Source organism: Mirounga leonina, unplaced genomic scaffold (genome assembly GCF_011800145.1).
Source record: "Mirounga leonina isolate KUSES-001 unplaced genomic scaffold, KU_Mleo_1.0 Mir_125, whole genome shotgun sequence".
In the NCBI taxonomy this organism is placed as follows: Eukaryota; Metazoa; Chordata; class Mammalia; order Carnivora; family Phocidae; genus Mirounga; species Mirounga leonina.
The window spans coordinates 47,554,345-47,571,697 of NW_023270305.1; the positions used below are offsets into that span (position 1 = coordinate 47,554,345).

Below are 17,353 nucleotides of genomic sequence, written 5' to 3' on the forward strand. Positions count from 1 at the left end.
ATGGGATTATATTGACAGAAATTACATTTTCTGTAATGGGGTTTAATATATCTGGAATCTCTCCCAAAGGCTCCCAGGCTCTCTAACAGAGAAGGGTCTGTTAATGTAGGTGCAATGGACATCAAGAACAAATTTATTCACCAAAATGGATTAGGCCATGTAATCAGAGATTCTATAATATTAATCTTTGACACTTATTGAACAGAAAGAAATACTTCTGTCTGCAAACTGGCATTCCCAGTTCTCTCCTTTCCCCAACCAGGCTGTGAGCCTTTTCTGGATTTTACTTCAAAGAGGATAAGGTTTCCCCATCATAAACACTAATCTAAAAATATTAGGACAATTAATTAGATACACTTAGTTTGAGAGGATATTGGATTTCGATACCCTTCAAATATGACACAAGCTCTGGGTGATTATATGAACCTGGCTTTCAGCACACTCACAAAGGGTAATAAATCATACTTTCCCAAAGCCTCGTTGCCATACCACTGTACATTGTCAGAATATTGTTGGCTGGTACTTGGTACGGAATCTCAGCTTCCCCCAAATCAGGAATTCACACATTTATTTAGAAACAGTATTGCACAGCCCGGAGATACAGCAGGTTTTGTATAGCTTCAAAGTGGAAACATAAATAATTTCTCTTTTTCCATGGACGGAAGATTGGGAGGAAACGGGAGATTATCCTCGAATGCTCAGGCCTAACAAAATAACTGCAGTTAGGTATTCACTGAATGTAAAACCTGACTGATAAGTGATGGTGGATTTTCTTGTTCCCTAGAAAACAGGATGATACCACTCTTTCTATCGATTATCCTAAAGCGGGGGGAAAAGCCATTTATAGAGCCACAGTGAATGTGAATTAAACACTTATTTATACTATGCCTAAAATTTGTCAATTTTAAAGGCAATGGAAAACAAAGCAATGTTGGGGTGTGTGTGTGTGTGTTTTCCATGCTAGCAAGTGCTCTCACCCATCAGTCAACCATTTACTTTCACCTTTGGATCCACAAGCCACCAGGGAAAAACAGCAACAACTGGGTGTGTCTTCTTAATGCAAAACATTAGCTGCAGGTTGCCAGAGGGGGAAACAGATTGTGTGTAAACACAAAGCCAAATTACTTACCAATTGTTCACTTGTAGGATGGTGAGTCCCGTGTCTTGTGCCAACTGCTTTTTCTGTTCTTCAGAAGGGTAAGGGTGCTGAAAAAGAACAAAAAAGATAGATGTGTGCACATATACTTTGGGCATATAATGCATATATCACATGTCAGGTGCAATGCTAGGGGCTAGGGATTCAATAATAAACACATATGCTCTGTAAAAAAAAAAAAATATGTGTATACCAGGCAATATTTAGGCTATTTTGTCAATAGCCTAAGTGTCCAGCGAAGTCTATAATTAAAGGTAAAAATGCTGAGGTGTGTCACTCTTATTAATGGAATACTACATCATCTAATTAATGGCAGTAAAAGGCAAGCCAATTACAAAGATTAGTGAAGTGTATAAATAGCTACTTAGAATACTTGCAGAACCTTGATACTGAGTTTATCCTTTAAAGGCTTATTTGTTGCAAACACAGAAAGTTTAGTATGATCTTCACTGTATTTTATAGGATTAAAATAAGGACAAGCCCTTTTGATATGAAAGCGTATCACCCTGACATAATATTTTCATAATTCAGAACCACGGGCTTCTAAAGCTGAACCATTTGGACCAACCACCTTAGCTGAGGTCCCCAGTAGTTAAGCACTTTGCTAGCATGACATTTTTCCCTCCAAAACACCATATTGCCAGATGCAAATATCAAAATTAAAGTGGGTGTATTTTTTTTTAGCCACTAATCATTGTAGCTCTTCTAAACACAAACAAATGACATTCAACCAAAGTTGGTTTCCATATCTGAATGTCAACACATGCTGGGATTCTGAACACAGGCCAATACAAGGTCAAAGACCAGCATATTTTGCATGCTAAGAACAAGCCCGGCCATGTTCCTCATGAGTTAGAGCGGATAAAAAAGTATTACAGGATTAGATAATAAAATGATAATAAAATGAAATTCATACCCTCTTGAAAGAATGTTTGGAATTCTACTGAAATTAGTTTCGGCACAAATACTTTTTGTTCAGTAATGAACTATATCTAAATCTGAAATACATGTTTCTGAAGCGGGACATGGTATCCATCTATGGACACATTGACCAGCTTGAAACGCTGCACCCCAAGAAATTCTCCCAAGATAAAAATTGTTCTGCTAGTCAACGCTCTATTCCCTTATGAATAAGAAAGGGCACCCTCAACTCTCAATTTAACTATCTGTGCCATTGGAAACTATATTCTGGTCTATTGAATGTTAATTAACATAGCTTTTAATCTCATTAATAATGTCTGATTAGATGCTAAGAAGGCTCGTTAATGACCACTTTAATGCTCTTATATGTAAGTTTAAATATGTTCTATATCTGTACACGTGGGATTCGTTTGTGGAGAGCAGAGATGTTAGCAATTTTTCCCATAAGCATTGTCTTTGATTGTCACTTAATCAATAAATACACAATTAGAATAAGGCTTTGCTTTCATGGAATATAGTGCCTTTCTCTAAAGAGCTCCAAGTATATTACAGACAGGATGGTGATTAATCCCCATTATATCCCTTTGAGGGACATAAATGGAATCTATTGTCCCTCCTGTCTTCCAGGTGAGGAAACTGGCCAGGGAAAGGCACAGTCAGCAGCCACACAACTCAGCGATATTTCCTGCTTCCCTTCCAGTGTCTAAGTCTCACCATGACTGAGGGATGTGGCAAATGCCTCTCAGAATCTTCATTCTTTTTTTTTTTTTTAAGATTTTATTTATTTATTTGAGAGAAAGAGAGAGTGAGAGAGAGCATGAGAGGGGAGAGGGTGAAAGGGAGAAGCAGACTCCCTACCGAGCAGGGAGCCCGATGCGGGACTCGATCCCAGGACTCTGGGATCATGCCCTGAGCCGAAGTCCGTCGCTTAACCACTGAGCCACCCAGGCGCCCAGAATCTTCATTCTTATGCCCGCTCCAAAACCTCCAGACTGCTTACTATGGCCTGCAAGGCACGCCACCATCCAGCTCTGCCCACCTCTCAGACTGGGTGGCCTTTTCTTCACACCCTCCCCCGCTCCACCCCTCTGTCCAGCCACACGGTCCTCCTTTCTGTTCTTCCAACACACCAACCTCATCCCTACCACTCAGGCTCCTGCTCCGGGGTCACTTTCTCATCTCAGCCCAAAGGCCAAACCTCACCCACCCAGTGTCCACCAGCCTACCTTACTGTTCTCACGTCAGGCTTTTCCTTCTTCCCTAATGGCAAAGCATCGCTCTCTGAAACACCCGCTCTGATGATTTGGGTCCTGTGGGTGTGCCTCCTCTCACTCACCTAGCAACTCCAAAGTAGTGACTTTCGCATTCACCATTCTCAAAGCCCAGCGTGGCACATAATGGGAGGTCAGTAAATATCTGTGAAACAAGAAGGAGGCTACGTCCTGCCATGATACACAGATACTCTCCACTCAGATGCAACATCAAAATGTATAATAAAAATGTTTTCAACAGCCCACAGGAGGGATAAGCAATCTAATTTGAGATCCACAATGCTACTTTCCTGACTTCATTCCTAACAGTGATGTCAACCCACTCTTCTCAAGTAACAGTATATAAACTTCATAATAGGTTAAGATCATAGGTGACAGTCCCCCTACTCAACATAATGCCAGTCATCCTAGGAAAATCTCATGCCTGGATACTGAGCTAAAAGCAATTCTCTACCCTAAGGTTTAAAACATAGCTCCAGCCGCACAATACAAACCATATGAACCTCTTATCCTATGAACAGATACTGAGTTAGGGTTTGATATACAGAAGTTCTCTGTCTACACTAGTTGAAGAATTGTATATAAGGTATACACGGCCCCATTAGATTGTATAAATTATGCTGCCACTCGCTAATTATGAGCTTTCAGACAAGGGACAACTTTTCTAATCCTCAATTTTGTCATCTGGAGTTGAAGATCCATCAAAGTTAGAGGTTACCCGGGCTTGCAATTCTTCCACATGATAAGCCTGATTTTGAAAAACACAAATTTTAGCATCTAAGCTGTTGGCACTCCTTGCCATATAAAGTTGTAGACCCATGTACACAAGTCGTTTCCAATCAGTAACATCTTCTGTAATTTGCTTATGATTTTTCAGGTCCTGTGGAAAGCTCAGTGGTTTTCAATAGAATTAATAAGTATGTCAACAGTCTCACTTCACTATAGCTGGACGGCAGTACCTTTTGCCCTGTCTTGTTGGTTGTGTCTTAATATAATGACCAGAACTGGATAAAAATTAATATTTATGCCATTTACCTTTAGTTACTTCAAAAATTGAGGATGGTCACAGTCATTTATTTGTGCTGTGTTTTCAAGAGTATTTTTGCATGCCTGTTTGTGAGGAAGTTTTACAACCATTCTTACAAAGCAAATGGAACTCACATTTTATTTATGCAGGTGGTGTCAGGAAAATTCTCTCTGGATCATTAAAATTACCTGAATCATTACAGCTTCAAAGAGCAATCAATGGCCCTCAAAATTTCAGCGCAGATTTAGGTTGTTTCTTCACATCATGCAGTTTCTGATTTCATAATTTAAATATCATAAAATGAGAAAGTTCTAGCCTTTTTTTCCTGTCACTTTTCATGTGATCTGATTTTAAGTAATTGGAACAAACTGTGTCTAATTTCATGCAGCATAATTGCTAGGCAGCCTCAAGCTATGGAGACCCAGCACTCTGTCTCCATTAAACAATTTTCAGTCATCAGGATATATATATATTTTTTAATAGAAATGAATGAGCCTGGATGAAATTAAATGTCACAATAATCTGGTCATTGTTAAGGGGGTGGGGGAAAGGTGTCAACAAAATTCCCTAAACCCTTGTCTATGGCAGGAAGATGGAATTTTTTCTTTTTCTCATAGTTCTTGGCCTGCGTGTCCCACAAACTTTTAATTCCCTGAAAAACAAAACAAAACAAAACAAAACAGAAAAACGCAAACCCATAATTGCTAGAATCACATGAAAGCTGTGACTTCAGGTAGCTAATCCACAGTCAGCCAAAAATTCACAAAGAAGCAAGCTTTTAACTGAAATCCAGTATCTTTAAATATCTTAAATCCTATGCGTCTTTCCTAAATAAGCTTTTTGTGGGCAGTATGAGTTATTCCTTTGTAGACTTAAAAAAAACGGCTTGACAAAAACCCAACATGCCACGAGCAAGGCTGCTGTAAAAACTTTCAAAATCCTGTTGTATTATGCCCACAGGGCTGGTGAGGCCGTTAGAGGGAAAAGGTAGACATCATTTTACAAAAGAGATAAAGAGATGTGCCATTTTAGGAAGAGAATGGGAAATTCCTTCCAAACCACTGCAACCAAGAGCCTTGGTCACCCCTTGCCGGTCTCCTGAACACCTTTGCTATTAATGGCAAGGACACCCCTTTAAGGAAGATCAGGAGGTTCTTATGAAGGGAAGAGGGGTTGCACTTGCCAGCTACACCAATCAACCTAATCACTTTGGGATATCAAAGCAAATTTGACCACAGTCCAATAGGTAGTGACAGGAGACCTCGCCTTTGTTGTGTACATTAACGTCATGCCATTCTCTCTTAAAAGCTTAATTATTTGCAAACAATTGATCAAGATGGGAATTTGAGAAAGGATATGCAGGGGCCACTGGGAGAACTGAACGCATTAAGAGAGCAAACAAAATTACCTTTAGATCTTACAATCAGAATTAACGATTGAGACGGGACAGCTAGGCTGGGCAGTAGCTGCAAGCGCTCTTTCCCGAGTGTTTCCCATTTGATCTGCATTAACACCTCAGGAATGAGTGAAAGCCATAAAAGAGTGATTATGTCAGGGTAAAGCTGACCCTCCCTTCCAGCACCAGCCCGGCACACGTGTATTAGGCTGGCTTCGCTGGGGAGAGAAGAGATGATGGACTCCATGGGAAAAGCAGCAGCTTGGGGGGGTGGGGGGTGGGGAATGGGACCCCAAGCACAGGGAATAGCTCACAATCTGATCATCCTGATTTCAATAATCAACACCCTGACTTCTCCTTTCCGGGATAAGTCTCCTGCTGAAAGAGAAACAGTTTGTCCCTCTTTGTGTTTCTGGCTCTGAAGTGCGACTTCTAATAATGAGCTCGTACAGCAGTGATTGCTTAATAACCCCATCAAAGAATAAACTGATCCCTGGAGTATGCAGCCTGCGTAAGAGAAATGGTTAAAGAGTGTCAAGAAAATCTAAAAATAGCCTACATAAAAGTGAAGTCGGAACCGTCATTTTATCAGTCCCAAAGAATAGAAGGTGACAGGAAGAAAATGGCAACGTGCTAAAGAAAGTTATCTCTGCACAATTTCGATTTTATTTCTTGAGGTTGGGATGGGGCGGGGTGCTGATGCCAGTTATCTGGTATTTACAAGTTTACAATACATGGGAAGAAAACTTATTTACTTAAACAATCAAGCAGACCATTTCAGATGAGCATCCATGGCCAAAGGAAAAACTCTTCAGTACACACAGATGGAAAATGTCCAGTCTTATATCTTAACGATATCCTTGACCAAATGTACGCCTTTCATCAAATTTTCCACCCCTGACTGCAAATGTGGATGCCAAGACAGTGATGAACTTTATCTTATCTACCCTGGTAAGCAAGTTTCAATAACGTTCCCTCCTTCCCTGCCTTGCCCACTCTAACAGCACATTGTAATGGCAGCAGAAAATTTGAAAATAATCCTGTACAGAGCTCACTGGTGAGATAATGGAAGGCTACGCTGCCCCTTCTCAAGCCTCAGATTAGTAATTTCTTGTGACACAGAACTGCCTCTATACCGAAACTGCAAAACAGCTATAACAAAGCAATAGAGGTGGAAGCAATTTTCAAGCAAAATGTTACATGCTATACTTTAAAAGGTATGGGAATAGGTACCATGGGAGCTGATCTAACAGGAGGAATTATGGCAACTGTCCAATATATCCCTTATCAAGGCAATGTTCTGTTGCTTGGCTGAATATGTTGGAAGAACAATTTCGGAACTTCTTTTATCCTTTTTCCTCCAGCCCTTTGCCTCCTCCACAGCTAAGTTTAATGCATTAATATAAGTTGACCTTGAGCTAAACTCTGGTATGTGATGGAGAGATACTCCCTTTAAAGTAAAAAAAAAAAAGCTACCATATGGCTTTTAACCATTAGATCTCTGTGTTCTTTTCAAACTTCTATGGAGTTTTTGACACTAAGAGAATATCGTGGATCTAAATTAAAATAACTAGCTATACATCTGGCCTCTCAGTAGACAAGCAGAAACTTGCTAACCAAATGTATTTATATTTGCTTAATATAATTTTTTTGCCTACAAAAACTTCTCCCACTTTAAATAAACTTGCAGCCATTTTCCCCTTACGCATTGACAATGAATAGCTTACACTGCGACAATTACATTGATCTAGGATACTTTTTTCCTTTAAAAAAAATCCATCATGCTTCCCTATTGTCTTTCAGCTTTATGAATTAGTTTTACTGTTTCAGTGAATGCTTTTTTGTCTTTTGACTGCACATTATCAAAGAGACACTTTGTGCTTCCCATTTGCATTACAAAAGCTGGGTACTGCGCAGTGGAAGAACAGAGCCTGAATGCATAGTAGTTGAGTCCTGCATCCTCACTCATGCTGGAATCAAAAGAAGAACGGTGCTGTCGGTGCTGGCTAAGAAGCCAAGAATGTTTGGAGCATCATCAGTGAAGTCACAGGACTTTGACCTGCTTTTTAATTCTCCACCAACGCTCGTGGATTGCCTAGCTGCTCCGATTAAACGTGCTCCATTGATTGCTCGCACTTGTTTTTTCTGAAGCCTCGTCAAGCCGTTTTCCAGACAACCCCTCTCATTTCTTGTCTCTCTAGCAGCAGTAGGAGAAGTTGCTAGTGGAGTTATGCAAGTAGGGAAGTCAGGTAGAAATCTCTAAACTTGATCTTATCACATGAAAATGACAGAAGCGTGGCAGGAAAAGTTGGAACACTGGGTAATATTTCATAGCAATCTTTACTTTTGCACTAATGAGACTATCTTTATAATACACAGCAGTGAAAACATTGTTTTATAGTCAATTATAAGAGGCCAAGGCTACACTACCTTGCCTGGCTCATCTCTCTGACCTTTTAATTTCTTGTAAATATCAGATAAATATAACATAAAAACACTAAATAAAAAAACCAAATACTTATAGTAAGGGATTTCATAGTCCCTCATGTTGGGGATTTTTTAAAGTTGCTTGCAATTCTGTAACAATGACAATGTTTTAGATCTATTCTCTATTAGCTCTCTCTATATATGTTACGGGAGGATTTTTAAGTATATGCATTAAAGCAAAAAATTTAGACTGTAAATTAGCAATTACTTATATCCTCCTCCTAAAAGTATTAAAATTCATGAAGAGCGCTAAAATTATTTTGAACAGTTATGATTATTAATGAACTCCCTGAATATTGATTCTCTTAGTAGAAGACCATGGCTATAAAAGGAAACACAAAAAGGCCAATAAGAAAAACAGGGTGGGAGGAGTAGGGGCTCGGGGGTGGGGATGGGGGAGAAAAGTCATGTTTCATTTTTGTGCCCCCTTGGAATCATTTAAAATCATAGCTCTTTGATTTGAACTCTTACTGTTTGTCAGTAGGACAAACACCCTACATGTACTATTGCCTGTGCTCTTGGTGACCCCTATGAGTAGGGACTATGCTTGGCTCCATTTCACAGATGAGGAAGGTGAGGTTTGGCTAGGTCAAAAAAAACCGCACGATAGCTCTCAGTTACTTAGTTCTGGGGCCAGGTCCGCCCTCCCCTGAGTTTTTCCACTTGGTTGTACTCCCACAGATGTTTCTTTCCCAGACTCCATTCCCTATTTTAAGCTACATTTTAAAACCAAACACATATTATAATGGAGTATGAACTAAGTTCTTAATTGTGGCAAGCCGTGACTGAATGTTCCTCTGCATTTTAACAGCCATGAACCCAGGAGAGAGTTGCTGTTCTCCTCCTCACCACCCCCACCTGCAGGCCCACTGCTTCTGCCCCAGAGGGAGGCAAACAACAAGGGGCAGAGCTGGAGCCCTGGAGTGACAGGTAATTCCCCAGAACCTTATCCCACATTTTCCCTCCCGCATCCATCTAAAGGGACTTTGTTAATAGTAGCTCAGTAGTATTAGTAAGAGTAGTAGAAGTAGTAATGATAACACGAATTAGGGAATGAGGCTGTACCAGGCATTGTTCCAAATGTTGCACATGTATTAAGTCCTGTAATCCTCACAAAACCTTATGAGGTAGGCACAACTATTATACCCATTTTATAGATGAGGAGACTTGGGCACAGAATGGACAAAGAACTTAAGTGCACACAGCTGGTAAGTAGTAGAGCTGGGATTTGAAACTCGGTGGTAAGGTACAAGTTGGGAAAACTCACTTCCAAACTCTTTTGTATTTTAAATGACGGGTGGAAAATCCCACTCCTCCCTGATGAGTTAATCATGAATATACATGATGATTACTACTCATTTTATGAATAAGCTATTATCTTAAGGTGTGTCTGAGTCTTTTATTTCTACAACTCAGTTCTGTTAATGGAAGCAGTAGCAGATTTTGCTACAAGATACAAAACTCAGTGGAAGTAATACATCTCTCACTTCACTAGTGCTTGTAACATTGCTTATAAATACAGGAATGAGGGTGGCTCGTATACAAGAACACTCTGTAAGGGTCATAGAAACAAATGCCTGCTATTCCATACAACTCCACTAAAATATACCTTAAATTGCCTGCTTTGAAATAAATTGTAACTGTTTGGGGTTTTTGGGGGTGGGTTTTTTTTTTTTTTTTTGCCAATTGCTTTCATTTTTTATTTGATTCTTAATCAAATGTGAGTTAAATGACATTTGGAATCATTACATTTTAGATTACTAATAAAAACACACAAATGATATTCTCATTCATGTTGCAACTCACCCTGTTCTGTGTGCCCAATAAATATCTGTTGTATGAATGAATGAGTGCAGTTGAAGTCAGGGACACCCAAAATGCCTCAACTAGCATTTATAAGTAGATGGCTTCAGGTAAACACCAGAAAACTAGCAGCCTTCTTTCAACAAATATGCATCCTTCTCACTCAGTTCTATAAATCCCAAACCAGTACTGCTTTTATTTACTTTATTTAAGTGACATCTATGCAATGCTTACTCTGTGCCAGGCAATGTTCTCAGTACTTTACAAGTATTCATTCGGGGCACCTGGGTGGCTCAGTTGGTTAAGCGACTGCCTTCGGCTCAGGTCATGATCCTGGAGTCCCGAGATCGAGTCCCACATCGGGCTCCCTGCTCGGCAGGGAGTCTGCTTCTCCCTCTGACCCTCCCCCCTCTCATGCTCTCTCTATCTCATTCTCTCTCTCAAATAAATAAATAAAATCTTACAAGTATTCACTCGTTTAGTCTGTGTAACAAGCCTAGGAGGCATTTTTTTCCTTGACGTGGTAGATGAGGAAACTGAGGCACGGAGTCTGTTACTTGCAATTTGGATGGAGCCCTAAGCAGTCTAGTCCTGCAGCGCATGCTCCTAATTATTGTGTTATCCTAGTAGTCTTTCTCAGCTATAATTTCCCCCAAAGTGTCTCCAGAATCCACTCTAGGTTGTTGTTGGGTTTATTTGTCACAAAATTTCCCTTCCCCATCTCCAACTGCAATGTAATGAAATTCAAGTTCTCCATCTTCTGGAGCTGAGAACAGGACTGAAGAAAGGATAAAGGAGATTGCTTTCCCAAGAAGTTCACTCTAAGAGATAAAACAAAACAATGGCACACCATCCCAGGCCACTTTTTTTGGGGGGGGTAGTTCATGACCGATTTTTACAATAAACTCCAAGAAAGTGATGATCTTTTCCAATCTACATACAGCTCATCTCTACTATTTCAGAGAGCATGCCAGCTAAGAAGAGACCTATCCCCAACCTGAAGAACACTTTTCCACTTTAAAAATACAAAAAAAAAGGTTTTGAAAGCATGAAGGGAAGACACAAGGAGGATGAAACACAATGACACCATTTTGGAATGAGTCTGTTGACCGTAATCAGTAATCATTATTGCTTTTACAGATGCCCTGTCCAGCATTAAATATTCAGGAAAAATCCTTGCATAAAGAATAAAGTATCCAGAAGGTCCAAATGGTATATTTGGTGAGAAGATTTTTGAGAGAGAGAAGAGAGAGAGTACTAGAGGTAGGGAGAGAGAGATGAAGATTTCGTGCTGCCCCCAATATGACTAAAGACCCCGGAACTGGTACTCATTCTCTAGTGCTAATTTTCCCACTTAAATTACAGTGATGGTGTAGCCTCATCTCATTAGAGATCATTGTCCCCAGTAGACAGTTGTGTTTATGGGGGACTCTGGCTGTTCCACACCTGCTGATCAGGTTGCTATGTGATCAAGGCTGCATACAAACAGCAACTCGAGCTTGCTGGACTGCGACTGATGAGCCCGGGCTAATTCAGGGGTGATTATGTAGTTTACTGGACCACTAAACCTCTTTAAGCTTGTAATTACTGCCTATTTGAGTAAAGAACATTCAAAAGCAATTCACTGCATCATGCCTGCCACAGCTGGAAGCAGGCTGCCAGCAGTCTGTGGGGACATTAAAATCTACAGGGACGTGGATGGAAGCCCAGCTAGCAGACTCCGCGGCCAAGGCTGTGCACATTCCCGCTCACCTCTCCTGACCAAGCTTACCATTAAAGGTGCAATGAAAACTATAGAACAGCCATAAAGATGACAAATAATGGAATCTAATGGTACAAACTACGTCTTAATGATCCCCCCCTTTGTAAAGCTAAAATTTAAAAAGTCTTTTCAAATGTCAAAGAGAGAGAGAGAGAGAGCAAGAGCACATGTGTCTCAAATAATATCCACTGCTGAGATTTACTGTGTACTTGCTAAAAGTTCCATCCAAAAAAACACTAGCTTGAAAACAAAATACCCACCTTTTACGCTTTCTGAAAGAATCAAGATGTATAGTCATTTTAGATCTCTTCCACCCACTTAGCTGCTGTGGTTATAACCTTAGCTGGGAAAATATTGTTTCGCTAGTTGATTGACATCCTCTAAAATCACATGTGTAATTTTTGCTGTTAATGAATTAAAATGCCGCTCCGACACCTGAGTGAAATTTACTTTCAAGAGTCAAAGAAGATTTAAGAAAAAAGAATATATCAGTATTTATCAATGTTCTCATGTTCTTCTGCTGTCACCTTAACAACTGCAGTTCTTTTGTATAACAAAAGTGTAAAACATGCTTTGCATTGCTGCGGGTATAATTATTACTTGTCTCTAAGTAACAAAAAAAGACTGGAACTTAATGAAGGGGGATTAAGTTAATTTCTTTTTTAGCTAACAGTTTCCTGTCTCTTAAAATGTAGACCTTGGTGAATATAATGTTCAGGGAAGGAAAATTAAGCTTTTTATTTCACTAAAATCTCCACTTTGGGATATTGATATTAAAATACTAAGATGATGTTTATTCTTTAAAAGTATGTAAATTTGGTCTTAAATAAAGCCACAGAAATCCTCTCTGACTACTCCATCCAAAGTCCACAGATCCGGGGGGTTTATGTGTTATCTAGACATCATTCCTATTAATATTCATTAGGTGGGTCTGCTTGCATTTTTATAAGCTGTGAGAGAGGCAAAAGAAACAATCAGAATTCTTTAACACACAGGCATTATCAATTCAACATATGCCAAATAGCAGCGCACCCAGATCCGAAGTTTAGATTCAAATGCAATTTATCTTTACTAAGCTAATTTTCATGAAAACTCTTTTCCCTTCACCCACTGTAGTCTGAGCTATTTAATTATGTCTATTCTCTGTAACATACACTTCAATTTTTAATTTAAGAGATTATTCAGCACTATACTTTATCTTGGTTAACAACAAAACCCTTATCTTGCAATCAAACTAAAGAGAATTTCCCCTTAAGGAAAAAAAAAAAGAAAACCCTAAAAACTTCAAATTGTTTTAGTAATAAGATTACCTTTATCTTTATGGAACCTTCTTAAGCAAACCCTTTCTAACTTCCCAAAACATTTACTTGATGTGAATTCCCTGCCTGTCTCCAGAGTAGATTATAGAAGAGGGAAAAGTCTTAGCCAAAATTGAGGCCGATCCCCAGTATTTGTTGCACAAATTATGCTTTCTCAGTTGTTCAATCTAACCAAAGAGGGAAATGCTAGCTCACTGTGGGCGTATTTCTGCGGAGCTTCTCACAGATCTCACAGATGTTCATGGAACCTCTTAGGTGAGTGGGAGAAAGAGCCAGACCTGTCATCAGCAACATTGCACGATAGAGCTGGCAGAAATAAAGGTAATCGATGAAAGTTAACTTGAAGGCCAGTTTGGGGCTTTTATTATTTTTTTGAGACTTTGAGTTTGGGTAATCCTTTATTTCCCTTATATTTGTATAACACTTTACATTTTCTTTCCTTTTTTTTTTTTTTTTTTAAGATTTTATTTATTTGACAGAGAGAGACACAGCGAGAGAGGGAATACAAGCTGGGGGAGTGGGAGAGGGAGAAGCAGGCTTCCCGCTGAGCAGGGAGCCCGACGCAGGGCTCGATCCCAGGACCCTGGGATCATGACCTGAGCTCAAGGCAGACACTTAACGACTGAGCCACCCAGGCGCCCCAACACTTTACATTTTCAAAGGCCTTTCATTATATTTTACCAAATTTGAGCCTTGCAATTCTCAGCCAAGTCTGGAAGGACAGATCATGTTTGTTGCCTCCATTCCACAGAGAAAAAACAAAACTCAAAGTGGACACATGGCAGGTGACGTGGCCAGGAAGTTGTAGCTCTTGGATCTGGAGCCCAAGCCTCCTGTATTTCCAGCTAGTTGTCTTTACACTCTACCGAAGCTCAAAGTTTACCTTATTAATGATAAAATAGCTACAACCACATCTGTCAGAAATCCACCGTGAGTTAGTGGACCCAGGCTCTGTTTTAGTGTGTAAATGGGCATTGTTCTCTACCCAGGACAAAACAAAGAACTCAAGCTAAAACCAGACAAACAGAACACCTTTGAAATTGGCTGTCATCATTTCTAACAAAACTTATATAAGTAGGGGCGCCTGGGTGGCTCAGTTGGTTAGGTGACTGCCTTCGGCTCGGGTCGTGATCCTGGAGTCCCGGGATCGAGTCCCGCATGGGGCTCCCTGCTCGGCGGGGAGTCTGCTTCTCCCTCTGACCCTCTTCCCTCTCGTGCTCTCTTTCTCTCATTCTCTCTTTTTCAAAAAAAAAAAAAAAAAAAAAAATCTTAAAAAAAAAAAACTTATATAAGTAATTTAACTGCTAATGCTAAAAAAGTCTTACATAATGGTATTTGCCCCTTGTAGAGCAGACTTTTTGGGAAAGAAACAGCCTTACCCAATGACTGGGTAGTCTGTTCCTCTTTGAAACAGCTAGAAAGTAGTGTTTTATTTATTGTGTCTTTCTTTGTCCTTTCATGTGTGACATAGCTTGCTAATTACATATACAAGAGGCCTCATTTCCCCCTTCCTAAGACACTTGCTAAGAGAACTTAGACCTATGTGCAACCCATGGAGCATAAGAGAGTGGCCATTAGGTCCGTTTCTGCTTCAGTGATATGGTTACACATTGACAAGGGCAAATCAAAAGGAAAACATCTTAAGAGTTATTGGTTTCAAGAGGTGCAGTTAGGTGCACTGATTTAGTTAAGTAACTGAAAGTTAAGTCCTGGAACCCACACTAACTGTGTGAGTTTGATCAAAGCATTTCAGTCCTTGGAGCCTCAGCTTCCTTGCTGGTCAAATGAGCATATGACAAAATGTTGGTCAAATGGTGGCAGTCAGATGGGACAACATACGTCAAATTGCTCAGCATAGTGCCTGGCATGTATCTAGCACTTAGTCAACAGTAGCTGAATCTGCAATGACCCTGAAACTTGGGCTAATCTATGTAAACACACATAAAATATATATAATTCTCAATTTCTAGGGAAAAAGATCAGACTAGGAAATTCTAGTAATTTTTTTTCCCCTAGTGCTAAATCGGGCTTTTTTTTTTTTTCCTCTGGAATTTAAATTAGGTTTTAATGTTTTCCTGCAATTATCTTTATTTGGACCAACTCACTTCCAAAATATCTAAAGGCAGGGCCATCTTCAAAGGCAATCACACAGGGTCCCCCACATAGAAGGGCCCCACGCCTGGTTTAATGCGCGGTTGTCACCATCTGGAAATTCTTCATACTTTTTATTTTTTTATTTTAATTTTTTAATTTTTAAAAAAGATTTATTTATTTATTTTAGAGAGAGAGATCACAGCAGGAGGGGCAGAGGGAGAGGGAGAGAGAATCTCAAACAGACTCCATGCTGAGCACGGAGCCTGGCACGGGGCTTCATCTCACAAACCTGAGATCATGACCTAGGCCAAAATCAAGAGTCAGATGCTCAAGAGCCACTCAGATGCCCCCTTCTTCTTTTTTTGAAATTCTTCATAATTTTTAAAGAAGCACTGCATTTTCAATTTGCACAGTTTATGTGAAGAATATTTACATTCTCCATACTTCATATAGCTGGTCCTGCTAAAAGGAAAAGAGGTTACATTTTCCCTATCAGATGTTTTCTACTCAGCTATTACCCCTCTTGAATTTATTTGAGCTTCACTGAAGTAAATAAATAATTACTCTGTTCTTACTTGAAGAGTGTAGAAAAGAAAACACTGAAAAGGCAAGATACAGGAGGCATGATTGACAGTGTGTAGATGTGCTCAGGCCTCAGACAGATGAGTAAGGACACTTAAATGACCCTCCAGTGGCCTTCAAGGGTTCACACATTCCTGTAAGTGCCTAAATCACCCTCGGGGACCGACTGAGGCACCGAGAAAATATTCTATATTATAAAGTCTATGGAGAAAAAAAAAAATCAATAATCCGGAACCTTCAAGGTGTGAGGCCCATTCCGGCTCCCTGGACTTAGGGATGTGGAGAGTCTTTGTCTTTCGGTGGCTGTAAGTCAGAAGTGGCAATTTGCCCACCTTCCTTGGCAGGGGATGAGCGCCACATTTGGCAGAAAAGCATGCTCTCGAGAAAAGGGAGCGGAGAATCTTTTGGCCTGGGCTACAGCTAGGATAGATCAAGAGTGAGAACTCGCCCTTGCATGCCAACCAAATGCCGCTGTAATTAAAAACAAACCTTTAGAAATAAAGTATTTGGAAATTATTTCACTTCCAGCTCATTCACAATATGAGCCCATCAATAGTTACAATTAATTAATTTGGTTGCAGGATTTGGGGGAGGGGGGCGGTGGGTAGGAAATGCTCTCATTTTTTTAGACTTTTTAAACAGAATTTGACTTTTGATGTAGGGAGGTCCATATGCATATATAAATAAGCACACTAAGGAGAGAAACATATGTAATAAGGCATAAAGTTTCAGAAACCCCCAGCACATCTGGATCTGCACCTTACAGCTAAGATGGCAGCACTGATTTATAAAAATGCAAAATTCCATCATTTTGATGATGCCAAATGACGCACTTGACTATTATATGCGTATATTTTGTTTAATGGCTTCATTTATTTTAATAACAAAGGGAAACTAGATTTTACAGATGAAAGCTTTTTTTGCATGGCTCCAATGCAACTGGGATTTAGAAAAAGTCTGTGATGTTAACCAGTAAGTGATAATGCATACTCTCAGGAGCCCTATTTTATGACATTTTATGCAGTGGAAACCTACACTGAGTAACGACCACCAGAGTACCCCAATCCTAAGAAAGCACAACTGGGGTAAGTGTCAGAGGCCTCTTGACTGTTCCATGTATCTTTTCTCTGAATGGATACATGTTCAGTAAAGTGTTGGCTGTGGAATTACTGGAGCAATGGGATTAACTCACCAAAGATTTGTTATAAATGAGGCAGGGAAGTACTGTTCGTGTGATTTCAGGGATAAGAAAATAATTGCATAGACCTTTTTCCCTCCATTCAGAAATCTGCCTACAGGGTTTAATATTTTGTGGAGAATCGAAAAAATAAATCACAGCAAGTAACTTCAGTTTAATTCTTGTTTGATTTCTTCATTACACTGCATATCTATGGTGAATCAGGAAACCAGAAACTCATCAAAACCAATTCCCATAGGAACAAAAGACACACCACCTCAGAACCTTCCCGTCAGCCACCAAAACGTCCCCATTTATTGAGAATGCATAGCTGATTTCAGAAGAAAGAAAGAAAGAA

The 17,353-nt window shown here is 39.8% G+C and overlaps 1 protein-coding gene across 2 annotated transcripts in view; it reads right to left on the bottom strand.

The window, feature by feature from the left end:
• MEIS1 (Meis homeobox 1) overlaps positions 1–17,353 on the bottom strand; it is a 134,995-nt gene that overhangs the window by 22,692 nt on the left and 94,950 nt on the right. For both annotated transcript variants that reach the window (XM_035001408.1, XM_035001409.1), the window contains exon 9: positions 1,130–1,206. In XM_035001408.1, coding sequence (XP_034857299.1) covers positions 1,130–1,206 — 77 coding nt within the window. The remainder of the gene's footprint in view (positions 1–1,129; positions 1,207–17,353) is intronic.